Raw genomic sequence first — 13,601 nt, forward strand, 5'->3', positions numbered from 1 at the left:
TGAAACTTTTAATTGTTAATTTTTCTATTAAGGTTGTTGGTTTAACTTTGAAAAATATTGTTTCAGATATGCTGAAATTAGTTGAAAAAGGTGTGGGGATTTTATGTGGTTATGTGTCATAGTCATAATATATCTGGGCCTGCCGGGGGAGCTTAAGATTCTAGGAACCCAAGTTTCTCAGAATCTGAAAAAAATCTAGGTTTTTCAACTTCTGGTTTCTAGTTCGTTTTTTGGATTCTGCAATTTTAGATTCTCAAAAGCTTATACTGTTTGAGAGAGACTGTTTGAGAGAGTTTCTAAAGCTTATGCGAGAAGCTTTATCTACTAGAAGCTTTCCCAATATCTACTAGAAGCTTTCCCAAACATGGGCATGGTTTTATGCAACCTGAACCATAACATGTTTGGTATTATGAAATTTACTTTCTTTTTTTTTTACAGACAATCTGGTTGTTTAGTGAATGCTGACTGAATCTTTCGTCAGTGACACCTATTTTAAGAACTTTTAGCTGCCGAGACAAAGCATGCTATCATTTCAGCTAAGGTTGCTATGTTAGCTCCGGAATCATTTCATCATGCATGTATCATGTATATACTCCACTTCCTAGTCTTGTCTAGATTCATATATTCCTAGTCTTGTCTAGATTCATATAGATACTAATGAATCTAGACATATATATATATATAAATTATATACATTCATCAATTGATAAATTTAGATAAAACTAAAAAGTCTTACAATTTGAAATTATCACTGAACAAATGCACCTAGACACAAATGCTTCATGTATCATCCAAAAATACGGACTAAGGTAGAAAGACAGATAAAACAATCAAATGTCTGTAGATCATCTCTCTTCCTTTTTGATCCAATGCGCTCCCGAGTATCCTGACTTCTAAGTTCTAACTGCTATAGGAAGTGCAAGGTTGCCAAAAACATAGTACATTGAATTTGTATCAGACTCCCTCTGACTTTTTTTATTTATGTTTGACCTTTCGTCTTATTAAAAAAATTATATAATTATTGACTATTTTATTATGATTTGGTTTATTACTAAAGCAACTTTAAGTATGATTTATAATTTTGTATATTTGGACAAAATTTTTGAATAAGATGAATGGTTAAACATAAATAAAAAACTCAACGACGCCAAAAAAACCGGAGGGAGTAATCCAGAATTTGGGAGATGTTGAAAGGGATTCAAAAGTGAAAAATGAGAAAGGAAAATGTGTAAACAAGTGGTTTGAAGTAGTTTCTGCGACATTCAGTGACGAAAATGCCGTTCCATCCTTGAGGCATGATCATGCAATTGTATAGAGCAACAGAAAAATGGAATTTTCTAAAATAAAAGTTATTACCTGCAGCAAACAACCTGCATGACTACTTAATTATAAAATCTTATGAGAGGCCAGGGCCGTAGGGCACTGTCCTATCAGAGCGAAAAGCTTAATGGACAAAAGAGGTTTTTAGTATATAAATTTTATAGATATATATTTTTAAGATGATATTTTCTATCTGCATAATTTTTTGCTAAATACTTTATATGTTACAAAATTTGTTTCTTTGTATAAATTTCTATCCATAAACTTTTCCTGTAGAAAGATGAAACTTTACACACACATATAAAAATTATGCGTTAATTATATCCATGCATTATAAATTTGTTATTTTTAAAATATAACATTACTATTCGACTAATTGGAAGGATGCCATTACAATTTTAAAACTATTCGAGATATCCCATTGCGTACTCCTTCGATGCATTTAGAATTTTTTTACCAAATTGCCCTTTGCACTTGCAACAGTGTCCCAAAGAAAGTAGTGAACAACACGGAGGGCAATATGATTAAAAAATATTTTAAAATTGCACTGAAAGAGTACACAATGGCTATTTTGAATAATTCTGAAATTGTAATGACATCCTTTCAATTAGTCAAATAGTATTAATATTTTTTAAAACCGATAAATTTATAATGACATGAATCTAATTGACCCTAAAATTAAATAAGTTATATATAAAAGTTTTTCAGTATATGAATATGTTCGTATGGATTAACGGGCGCGCGAATGTAATCATGGGCCAGAGATTGCAATCCGGCCCACACAAGCCCAACTACCAAACCCAAAGCGTCAGCCTAGAAAACCCGCACCGCAAGCAAAGTCCGAACCATTAGAGAGAGTGTGCGAGAGAGAAGGACAACGGACGCCGCCGCGACGAGCTCTACTCGCCGCCGCCGCCGCCGACGCCCGCAGCAGCAGCCATGGATCCGAAGCTGGTGGAGGTGACGCAGCTCTTCTCCCGCTTCAAGGCGGCCTTCGCCAGGAACGACTTCGACACCTGCGTCGGCCTCCTCTCGCAGCTCAAGGTCCGTCCTGGATCTCGCCGCGCCCCCCCCCCCTCCTCCTCCCTGGGGCTAAGAGATTGGGATTTTTCTTGCGGGGGCACTTGGATGTTTCGTTGGCTAGGGTTCGATCGGATGGCCACGGTCGCGGTGGGTTTGGGGCGCGCGTCGATTGCGTTTGGGTTTGGTTCTAGGGTTTCTTACCTCGGATGGAGGATGTAACGCCTTCTGCTTTATCTGATTAGATCCGAGTGCGTAGATCCGCTTAGGAACTCCTCGGCTTTGCTGTGTGCAGGGGTTTTTACTAGGGTTAGCTGAATTCCAGTTCTGATTTGGCACCGCAGGGAGTGAGGGAGGTGAATTTTGTGAATTTCATGAGTGTTGACATGTGGAGCCCTTTTCCTTTTGCAGGTCCTCCTCACCAAGTTCCCCAGCCTTCCTCCGTTGTTTCAGCAGACGCCGAATGCAGTGGAGGAGCTTAAAATAGCGAGTAAGATTATTTGGATTGTTTGCCTTTTGGATTAATTACTGCCTAAAAATATGCTGCACTTGCTACATTTGATTCTGTAAATGGTCTGTTAAGCTGCCCCTTTGCACACTATTATACATTATATAACTTCTGATGCTAAAATTTTGTGGCTGATTCATTAGCATGTTTGCTCACATGCTTTTGTGGTTATTGACCTTACCTATATTGATATCTGTTCTTCTCAGGAAACTGTGTATGTATATGTTTTATTGACTCATAGTTATAATCTAACTATTTAGCAATAGACATTTGAGCGAGTATTTTACTCAGTTAATTTTTAGGTAAGTCTTCCAGTTATCCATGAAAGAACACATACTAATATAGATGTGTAATCTTTCAGGGGACATATATGAGCATGCAGTTGTTTTGAGTGTGAAAATTGAAGACCAAGATGCATTTGAAAGGGACTTCTGTCAGCTCAAGCCTTATTACATGGATACATGGTTAGTTCCTGTGACTTCACATCAGTTCTCTTTACTCTTGATATTTATTCTGTAGGTTATCATTTCGATGCATGTAATTTTCTATTATCTTCCAATAGTTTTTAGCAATTATAAATGGAAGAAGTAATGAAGTATAATTTGTTTTCCTTGTGTGCAAGTTACTTAGTGATTCAGCTCATACTGGTCTGTTGGTTTATGCTACCATGGGTTTAAATGTTACATCTGGACTGTAGTACATTGGGTTTGTTATGGAAGTATCCATTGACTGAGCTAGTATTAATCTGTGATATCCTGGCCAGCATGTTGAATATTTCGTATGCTTTTAACACATACTAATATGTAACTATAAATGTAAATTGGGTTGAACACTTACGTTGTGAATAATTCAGGGGCTGGTTGGAATGGTTGTTTTATGTATTTCTCTGTCATTCCATACTAAATCGTACTTTTTCATGCAGTGGCGTAATTCCACCATCACCAGAGGAGTACCCAATTTTGGGTCTTAATCTTCTGAGGCTGCTGGTTCAGAATAGAATTGCAGAGTTCCACACTGAGCTAGAACTTCTACCTGTCACAGCACTAGAAAATCCTTGTATCAAACATGCAGTGGAGCTTGAGCAGTCATTCATGGAGGGGGCTTATAACCGAGTGTTGAGTGCTCGACAGGCTGTGCCCCATGAGACATATGTGTACTTTATGGATCTTCTTGCCAAAACTGTGAGGTCAGTGTAATTCTGTTAATGCTGCTTTTCATTTGATATATTGATTTAAAATTTATTCAGTTCTCATTCAATTCTTGTTCTGGTCATGCAGAGATGAACTAGCTGGATGCAGTGAGAAGGGATATGATTACATGTCAATAGCTGAAGCAAAACAAGTGCTGATGTTCAGTTCTGACCAAGAACTGCACCAGTACATCACAGAGGTAAATTGTGTTTCCGCCCCTTCTGCCCTATAGCCCTAGTCCCATATTATATTTATCTGTCAATTTACATGATATTCACCTTGAATTTATGTATGATGTTAACAGGAGCATCCAGAATGGGAAATTAAGGATGGCTGTGTCTTCTTCCAGAAGGCAAAGGAGACCCAGCCCTGCAAGGAGATACCATCCTTGCAGGTTATCAACCAAACGCTCAGCTACGCCAGAGAGCTGGAGCGGATTGTATGATTTGTTCCCCTTTCCCTTGAATAGGTCAAATTCTGCAATCATTTGGGATCATTTGGGATGCCATGTACTATCATCACGTTTAAGATGCCCATGTCTCAGCTTTGAGATGTACTCAGATACATTCTCTGAATTTCTTTGAATATGCTGGATCTGTCTCATGTTTGGTTGCCCAGTAACTGCGGTTGTGTTTTGATGTATCAGTTCCTTGATCAATTACTTTTGCTGTGCTGGAAATGTACAGCGTTAGTCGCGAATTGCTACATACTGTTGGGCTTACGATGATAAAATGATATCATAATTTCTTTGATGTGTTACCATTACCAGTTGTCATTTTTTGTATGATGATTGATGAGGATAATGCAGACTTTGGAGCAATATTAAAACTTCAGTTTGTTCAATTATAAAAAAATGCATTATGCATTCTCTAGTACTTTTGATCAACTTTATTAAAAAAATCCTCTTTTCTAATGCTAAAAGAATTTCATTATGTTGGGTTCTGTTACATCCAGATGGAGTAGAATAAAGAAATAGAAAATGGAATAGTGTTACGCCTTATATTTCCTTCCTGTCGATGAAATAGGTACAGAAGAATTATTCCACAAAATCTACAGTAAAGGAATGATTCGATACAAACTGCACTCTGCAAATAAACGACACCAAATCAGATCCAATCCCTTGGATTTACGCATGCGTCAAGAAGTTTCCATTGTTCAGTCCCCACGTTTACTTTCTGGAAACCAAAGTATTGAGTTAGTCTAGTATCTTTTTGTTTATACTTATAAAGAAAATTTAAAATTTTAAACTTAAGTTTATAGTTAATTTTAGGTATCTTTATCCTGGGTTATTTGTCAGCATTTGTTTTTGATTGTCAAGAACACATATATAAAAATTTTTCCCAAAAATTATTTTTTTATCATTAATAAACAGTTTTGCCTATAGCAAGTAATAGTAGACTGTAAGCCAGTTATAAACCTTAGTGGATAGGAGAAAATAAAAATTAAATGGTGTTGGCTTTCATACTAGAACTACATTTACACATTGATTCATTAAATATATATTAAAATATATAAGTTAGAGAAAAGATATATACATTAAATATATAAGTGAGAGAAAAGATATATGCATTAAATATATAAGTGAGAGAAAAAAGTTGGAGAAAAATATTGAAGCCAACCTTGTAACCTATAATATATGTTTAGATGTTATAGCCAATAGTTGAATCTATTATTAAACTTGATCTTATGTTTATAATAAGCAAAACAAAGGCTGCCATCAGGAAGCACCCTTTCTAGCTCACCATAATACAGAAAACAGATTAACAATTTTTTTAAAAGCCAATTGTACTTCCCCCAGTCAAAACTATATGTTTCTTCTAAATATCTTTTCAAGGAGGCAAAAATAAAGTTCTTTAAGACTAAGGAATACGAATTTCAATACTCAATCTTAGTTAAAATTAGGTAAGGGCATCTCAAATTACATGATCATATTCCCATCGTGGAGTCAGGGGCAGAGAAACAAGTATACTCTCAATCCTTCCTCCAGTCTTTAGGCCAAATGTGGTGCCACGGTCATACACCTTTTCAAGAGGCGAAGATCAGAACAGTGCCAACACTGACAAAAAAAAATATGTCATTGTTTCTTCTTAAAACACTTACAAGGTTGAACTCCACATAGCGACCTCTTCGTAGCTGCTGCCATGACCTGTGCTCCTCTGTAAATAGGGTGTCTTTCCGACGTTCTACGATGGGGATGTACGCAGGAATAACTGAGTCTGCACACTCTGAAGAGGATAAAGAACACGCGTTCGATTGTGTAGGGGTAAGTAACTTATCCCGGCATGAAAAACGTAGTAATAGATTAGTACATGATTAATTAATTATTAAAAAATATAAAATAGATTAATATGATTTTTAAAACAACTTTCCTAGAAAAAATTTGCAAAAATTACACCGTTTAGCAGTTCAGGAAGCGTGCGCGTGGAAAATGATGAAGATAAGTTATCTTAGGGAGGGGGACGAACGCGGCCTTAATATGCTGACTTTTAATAGCTATAGTAAGTGCAAGATCACCAAAAACATATTGATTTGTATTATGATCAAGTCTTTAAGAGATGTTGAAAAGGGTTCAAAAGTAGAAAAAAAATTGCATAAAGCAGCGGTTTGAAGTAGTTATTGACTTCTTGTGACATTCAGTGGTGAAAATGTCGTTTCATCCTTGGGGCATGTTCAGGTAATTGTATCGAGCAACAGACAAACACAATCAAGGGCACGCAATGATTCTAAAAGGAAGATGTTGCCTGTAGCAAAGTTGAGAAGTGTTTCTTGATCATAATCATTAAGATCATCAAAAAATATTCCACCCACTCCACGTCGTTCACCACGATGCTGCAATAAAAATGTTCAAAAGAAATAAAACCATCTCCATTCCTTGTTCTGACGACTAAACAGTCGGCATACTGGATGACAAATTATCCAATGTACAATATAGGGCCTTTCATATGTCTAAGCAAAGTATACATCAAATCAATCAAAATATATGTAAGTCAAACTATACTAGCGAACTACAACAAAACATCAAAGGAACAAATTGTTGGGCCAAATTCCCTCCACATGTACCATTTGCTCTCAGTCTATGTGTAGCCGAAAAGTCTAAAGAATCTGATTCAAGACTTGAATGGATGGTTGAGATTGCCTCATCCTTTAGGATGGGAAGAAAAACCCTAACCCTCTTGGAAGAGAGAGTGAGCAGCCAAGCAAGAACACAAGAGAGGAAAGGAGAGTGGAGAAGAGGTGCAGATTTTCAGTTTGGTGGCTCTAACCCAGTTTTCATCAAGTCAGCGATTGGAGGGTCAAACGATCGACACCAAACTTAGTGAGTTCATTCCTCACTTGGTGAGCTTCAATCTGGCCAGATTTGGTGAGGATTGGTTGAGTAGATCATCAGATTTGTGTATAGTTTTGTCAGCTCGAGTGTCTGCAGTTTCAGCAAATATAGCCTATGGTAGAACGTCAGTTTGAGGGGACAAACGTTTTCCGATTGAGCTGGTTTTTGGTCAGTTTGTAAGAGACTCATATACTATCAGTTCTGCGAAGTTTCGTGCAGTTTGCTTTTTTGGGAGATATGGGCTAAGAACCAAAGAGTACAGAATCTGCTAAGTCTATGCTTATCTAGTTATACCTCTTATTAGTTGTTGTGGTTGATGTTGTAAATGACAATACCTTATCTTGATGATATTGTGGTTGTTATGTACCTCTAGATGTTCTAGAGAAGAATCTATTTATACTCATTGTTGATAATATTGAAAGTTTGGAGTGAACCAGCTAGTCTCATGGTTTTTTACTCTCACAAGGAGGTTTTTCCACGTTAAATCCTTATGTCATTTATGCATGTGATTGTTGTTATTCCACTACTGATTTGCTAGTTTAAACTATTCTCAAAGTTCACACCAAGATGATGGGTTAATTGTGTGAAATATCACTTGCATACTATTATGTTTTGGTTAAGCCCCAACAAATTGGGTTCAGAGCTGAGATAAGTTTTCTTGTTGTGAAAGATGGAAGTGAATACTAGTAGAATGATATCTTTGAATGGTACAAATTACAAAGCTTGGAGGAGTAAGATGGATGATTCGCTTTATGTCAAAGAGTACTATAAGCCAGTGTTTTTCAGTGAGATACCCCTGACAAAGTAGAGGATGAATAGAAGGTTCTTCATTGCCAAGCTGGTGGGTACATTCGATAGTGGGTTGATGACAATGTTTTGAACCATATCATTGATGAGACACATGCATGAACCTTATGGCAGAAATTGATGGAGTTGTGTGCCCGAAAAGAAGGTGCCAATAAGATTCTTGATCAAGATCATCTTATTGGCAGCGTAGGCGAGAGAGGGAACGCACCGAGCTGACGCCGGCGGCGAAGAAGGGCACCAGGCCGGCCTTCTCCTCTCCCACGGCGTCGGCCGGCCTCGCCGCGCGGTACGCCTCGGGGGGCATGACCCCGTACACGACGGAGACGTTCACGGCGGCCTTCTCGAACACGCACCCCGCCCTGCAGCACGCCGCCGCCCGGCCGCGTCCACGCGTCCTCCCTGAACCGCGCGGCGCCGAACCCGCCGGCCTCCTCGACAGCCTCCAGCGCCGCGCACGCCTCCGCCGCACCCGCCAGACCGTGCGCTCGAACCGCGCACGCACCGACGCCTCCTCCCCATCCCCTCCCCGCAGGAACGTCGGCGGCGCCGCCTCTGCCTCCGCCGTCTCCTCCATGGCCACCTGCGCGATAGAAAGAGAGAGATTTAAACCAGTCGAGCCCCTCCCGCCACGTGTCCCACGGCTTATCCCCTTCTCACCGCGAGTCCGCCACCTCGAGCCTCCCTCTCTATCCCTAACAATGGCGGCGTCGGCGGCGAGGCTCCGCGCGGCGGAGCTCCACCACCCGCCCTCGCCGCCACCCCTCCGCCATCACCACCATCTCGGCAGATCCTCCCGCCATTTCTCCTCAGGTAAAGCGACGCTGCGGCAGAATCCAACAAGATCACGGACGGCGAAGCAGCCCAACTCGATTTGCAGGTAGCAACCAACCACAAATTCAGATGCAACTTCCAATGGGAAGAACTCTTCACTCCAGCTCACGAACATCCAGTGTCCCCCCAAAAAAAAAAAAACCTGAAGAGCTGCAGAGATTCAGTGCTCGGAGCAGAAGCCGCAGCCGCCACGGAGGAAGCTGCTCAGGGAGCCCCTGCGACGCGGCACGGTGAGCCAGCGGCTCCCGGTGCCCGACCGCATCCCTCTCCCTCCCTACGCCGGCACGGATCGCCTCCCGGACGTCAGCCCCGACCGCCAGCTGCACGACCGCGAGGGCATCGCGCGCATGCGAGCCGCCTGCGAGCTCGCCGCTCGAGTTCTTGAGCACGCGGGGGCACTCGTCGAGGTTACACACTCTCTCGCTCTCATCCATTTACACATCTTCATCTTCCTCTGCTTAAATCCCATGAGATCTTGCTGCGTTTCGCGTCAGCCATCAGTGACGACAGACGAGATCGACAGAGCAGTTCATCGGATGATCGTCGACGCCGGCGCGTACCCGTCTCCGCTGGGCTATGGAGGGTTTCCGAAGAGCGTCTGCACGTCGGTGAACGAGTGCATCTGCCATGGAATCCCCGACTCGCGAGCTTTGCAGGTCGAGAGGGCGATCCATGCGCCCTTGTTTCTGCTTCTTGATTCATATCAAGTACATTAGAGTTCAATTTTGCTGGTACTCGTTCTCATTTGCTGCTTGGTTTCAATGACTGATCACTCTGCTTGCAGAATGGAGACATCATCAACATCGATGTTACTGTCTACTTGAATGTATGTGATTTTTATTTTATTTTTTGTCTCTCTTCTGTCCTCTTTTCCTTGTCAGTCATCACCATTCACTTTGATGTTCATTTGCATTATCAAGAGAAAAAATCAACATTCAATTAGTTACTCATTTGGAGTGTAAATTAAGTGACCTGTAGACATGTAGTGATGTAGTGTGTTCATCTAGGGATACCATGGGGACACCTCGAGGACATACCTATGTGGAGAAGTTGACGAGTCTACTGTGCAACTTGTGAAGGTGTTGAATGGCCTTGCTGGTCTCCGCTGATTGTTTCATGAGACGACAAATGTTTCATCTTGTATCTGAAGAAACTTATCTGTTGCCCTGTAACTAACAGGTCACTGAAGAGTGCATGATGAGGGGAATATCGGCCTGCAAACACGGGGCTAGTTTTAAGACAATCGGTCAGAGAATAAGGTGTTAATTTCTTTACTTCATAAATTTCATGATGTTCTTCAGATCAATAAATAGTAATCACCATCGATCTGAACACACTGAAAGAAGAACTAAAAATAATAAGCAGCATGCTGTTTTTCCCGGTAATAAGAAGACATACGTTTTCCTCTAAAATTCACTGAGAAATTGTGTTTCATGTACTTATATGTGCGGTATATACTGTCAGCTATTTTGTCCAGCTGTTGCAGTCACATAAGCAGAAAAACAAGAAAAATCACATACTTCTGAATTTCAAATGCCAGGAATAATATTCGAATGCACTTATTCTATCAGTGACGGTGGTTCAGCTTCTACATATAATTTCATAATTTTCATTTCAGTGAGTACGTGGACGAGTACGGGTATGGCATCGATCCTTTTGTCGGCCATGGAGTCGGGCAAATATTCCATTCAGAACCAATCATTTGGCACACCTGTAAGTAACCATCATGGCAATCTAATTTTCTTGTGGTTTGTTCTTACGGATGAATAGACGCTCGTAACTCGTAACTAATTGATTCAACACAGATGATTACGAGCCAGGCTACATGGTTGCAGGCCAGACATTCACAATCGGTAGGTACATATACACACGCCCCCTCCTTAAACTAAAATAATTGTCCTTTTGCTTCTACTTATATTTATAAGCCAAAATTTAAATTTAAATTTTAAATTTAGAGTTGATTTTGAGATTTTTTTCATCGTTGATTATTTTTCAAACTTGGCTTTTAGGCTGTGACGAACATATAAAAGTTTTATTTATAAATTATTTTTTGTTCATAAATATATCATTTGGTTTTTTCCGTAAAAAAATCAAAAGATCACCCCTACGCTTCTTCTTGTTTGTTTTAGTTTGGTCTTTTGTTTTGGTTAATGGCAGAAATCATATCTGTTTCATGTCGTGTGTTCTGGGCTGCATATGTGCAGAGCCTACCCTGTCCATGGGAGACACCCAGTGCACCCTGTGGGACGACGGCTGGACGGCCGTCACGGTGGACGGCAGCCTCACCGCGCAGTTCGAGCACACCGTCTTGGTCACCGGCGACGGCGTGGAGATCCTCACGATGCTCCGGTGAGATGACGAGGTTGTACAGAGTTTGGAAGCAACATTGGAGATTTGAAGAAAAAAAAAGAATCATTTTGTTTCAAGGAGACTCTTTTGTGCCAGTGATATGGTGATTGGTGAGGCAATCATGAAATTGATTTAATTATATATTATGTTTACGGTATATAGGAATAAAGTAACAATGTGTTTCTTAAAATAGGTATGCTATTATTTATTTATATACATATATCACTTATTTAATAAGACTATTTATGTGAAATGTTGCTATTTCTAAATGATCATTCATGGTATGATGTTGATAAGTGGAGCTTATATGATTATAAGATCAAATACATATTAATTGATGATCACGTCTCATATAGAGATGTCAAATTAATAATATAGGCATATGTTAGAGTTCAATAAACCCAACATTAGATAAGCTATATGTATAATGAACCATTAGTTAGTCTCAGTGTTGATGTAAAATTTTTAGAGTTGAGATTGTTATTTTTTTTTATAATGGGTAAACCCGACTTTTATTTCAATAGAAGTTACATCCAAACATGGTGACCTACTTAGAGGATGCTAAACGCTACTATATACAGCAAGGTGGAGCTACATTGGGCTTGGGGTTCCGAGGAACCCAGTCCAGAAAATCTTTTGGCTAAAGTTTATTTATTTCACTGTATATACACCACCTCGATTCAAATTTAGAAACTTCGTAGCAACCAGAACTTAATTGAAAATACTAAAAATTAAATGAGTGACATCTCTCTGTTTCGTCCAAGCTCCCCTCAATGATCTCAACACGTATGTGTACAGCGAACCTCAGTCCACGTAGTATTGCTTGTGGACGCGCGTAGGGGTGGACAGAAAGCTCGTGACTCGTTAGCTCGCTTGACTCGAGACAAACTCGGCTCGGCTCGGCTCGTCTAGCATTTTAGCTCGTTAGAGATAACGAGCCAGCTCAAGCTGGCTCGTGAGCCAGCTCAACGAGCTAGACCAAAGATACACGATTCGCCAGCATTCATTGATTACACCCCGAAAAACATATGTTCAATACTTTATAGGTTCATTATGTGATTTGTTGGTTCAAACTTTAATATTTAGATACAATTTCATATGATTTGCATGTTTGAACTGAAAATTTGCTTGTATAATCTATTAAAAAAATTGTTTAAGTTAACTTTTCATGCACGGCTCGTGAGCCTAACGAGCCAGCTCGAGTTTTGTAACGAGCCGAGCCGAGCTGGGTTTTTAGCTCGTTACAGTAACGAGCCGAGTTGAGCCAGCTCGTTATCTTAACGAGCCAGACCAAACCGAACCGAGCTAGCTCATTATCCACCCTAGACGCGCGAAACCTGCTGGGTCCAAAGGCTGACGAGCCTCGTTCATCTATCTTGTCAGCACAGGCCGTCTCCAATATTTAAAGGCCATGGACGAAATGCAAATAGGGATCTAAAATACAAATATAGGTGACGTACATAATAGAACGGTGGCACAAACAGACGTCAAAGCAATCGCCGAGATATGACGTTTCACTTGTTACCGGTTGGTATGGGCTAAATCTTAGAAATATAAATCTTTATCGTTTGGCATGAAAAGATCAAATGGCATTGTTGTAAATAAAAAAAATATTTATGAATAAAATTTTTATACGTGTTGTTAGTCATCTAAAAGCAAATGTTAAAAAATAAATTATGATGAAAATCCTAACTTTTACATACATGTTCTAATAGTTAAAATTTTAAATTTTTGCTTATAAGCAAAAGCGAAAAGATAAAAGACCAACTAAACCTTCTTGGTAGATATTGGGGCCTAAGCAGTCGCTCAGATCGCCCAAGACAGTTCCATGTAGGAAAAATATTGTCGGACTCAGTCAGAGCCGCACGTATCCCTCTCGGTGTGGGTGGCCACCAGTAGATTCTCCGGGAATATGTTGCTGGTCGATGTACGTGAGGTATAGAAAGTCAAATAGGCCGCTCGGGCACGAGCGGACTCGGGCCGAGATCAATCGCGCTAACATAGCCTGATCAATACGCTGGGCCGGCCTAGGGCAGGCCTAGGCTGCACCAATAGCTAGGCACAACCCAACAAGACTTGAACCATGTCGAGCAACCCTGAAGACACAACAGTCCATTATATTTCTTCATGGAATAAGTCTAATTTTTCTCCCTTACCTCTTCCGATTATGTCTTTATGGTTAAAATAAGTCTATTTTGTATCTCTCTTTTCTTTGATTGTGGCTTATATGGTTGAATAAGTCTATTTT

At 40.1% G+C, this 13,601-nt stretch overlaps 3 protein-coding genes across 4 annotated transcripts; 2 read left to right on the forward strand and 1 right to left on the reverse strand.

The window, feature by feature from the left end:
• Nucleotides 1-2,167: 2,167 nt before the first annotated feature.
• On the forward strand, nt 2,168-4,803 carry LOC102719696 (26S proteasome non-ATPase regulatory subunit 8 homolog A). Its single transcript, XM_006659155.3, has 6 exons — nt 2,168-2,364; nt 2,752-2,830; nt 3,210-3,312; nt 3,771-4,034; nt 4,126-4,237; nt 4,343-4,803. Exons 1-6 carry the CDS (start codon nt 2,260-2,262, stop codon nt 4,481-4,483), a joined length of 804 nt encoding a protein of 267 aa, XP_006659218.1. The 5' UTR covers nt 2,168-2,259; the 3' UTR covers nt 4,484-4,803.
• Nucleotides 4,804-4,977: 174 nt separating this feature from the next.
• Nucleotides 4,978-8,826, reverse strand: LOC102705654 (the record flags this gene model as incomplete). The annotated part of the gene is made up of 4 exons (XM_015840041.2): nt 4,978-5,213; nt 5,961-6,059; nt 6,139-6,263; nt 8,382-8,826. Coding segments are annotated over 4 exons (738 nt in total), but the record flags the coding sequence as incomplete, so codon positions are not given.
• Nucleotides 8,750-11,546, forward strand: LOC102705937 (methionine aminopeptidase 1B, chloroplastic-like). Of its 2 annotated transcripts, none has more exons than XM_015839970.2 (9): nt 8,750-9,050; nt 9,153-9,411; nt 9,499-9,660; nt 9,789-9,830; nt 10,012-10,083; nt 10,184-10,263; nt 10,623-10,717; nt 10,810-10,861; nt 11,209-11,546. In XM_015839970.2, the coding sequence occupies exons 1-9, from the start codon at nt 8,872-8,874 to the stop codon at nt 11,360-11,362; spliced, it is 1,095 nt and encodes a 364-aa protein (XP_015695456.1). In that variant the 5' UTR covers nt 8,750-8,871; the 3' UTR covers nt 11,363-11,546. The 2 variants fall into 2 exon arrangements, with proteins under 2 accessions (XP_015695456.1, XP_006659938.2); XM_006659875.3 differs by having other exon boundaries at nt 8,751-9,050; nt 10,810-10,857.
• Nucleotides 11,547-13,601: the final 2,055 nt, after the last annotated feature.

Source organism: Oryza brachyantha, chromosome 8, assembly GCF_000231095.2.
Source record: "Oryza brachyantha chromosome 8, ObraRS2, whole genome shotgun sequence".
Taxonomy (NCBI): Eukaryota; Viridiplantae; Streptophyta; class Magnoliopsida; order Poales; family Poaceae; genus Oryza; species Oryza brachyantha.

Bases quoted from the DNA above. Each gene is read 5' to 3' on its own strand.
- LOC102719696 (XM_006659155.3), top strand. From the start codon at position 2,260: ATGGATCCGAAGCTGGTGGAGGTGACGCAGCTCTTCTCCCGCTTCAAG. The intron at 2,831-3,209 runs GTAAGATTATTT...GTAATCTTTCAG, and splicing joins GGAGGAGCTTAAAATAGCGA to GGGACATATATGAGCATGCA. The intron at 4,238-4,342 runs GTAAATTGTGTT...TGATGTTAACAG, and splicing joins TGCACCAGTACATCACAGAG to GAGCATCCAGAATGGGAAAT.
- LOC102705937 (XM_015839970.2), top strand. From the start codon at position 8,872: ATGGCGGCGTCGGCGGCGAGGCTCCGCGCGGCGGAGCTCCACCACCCG. The intron at 9,412-9,498 runs GTTACACACTCT...GTTTCGCGTCAG, and splicing joins ACGCGGGGGCACTCGTCGAG to CCATCAGTGACGACAGACGA. The intron at 9,831-10,011 runs GTATGTGATTTT...GTGTTCATCTAG, and splicing joins ATGTTACTGTCTACTTGAAT to GGATACCATGGGGACACCTC.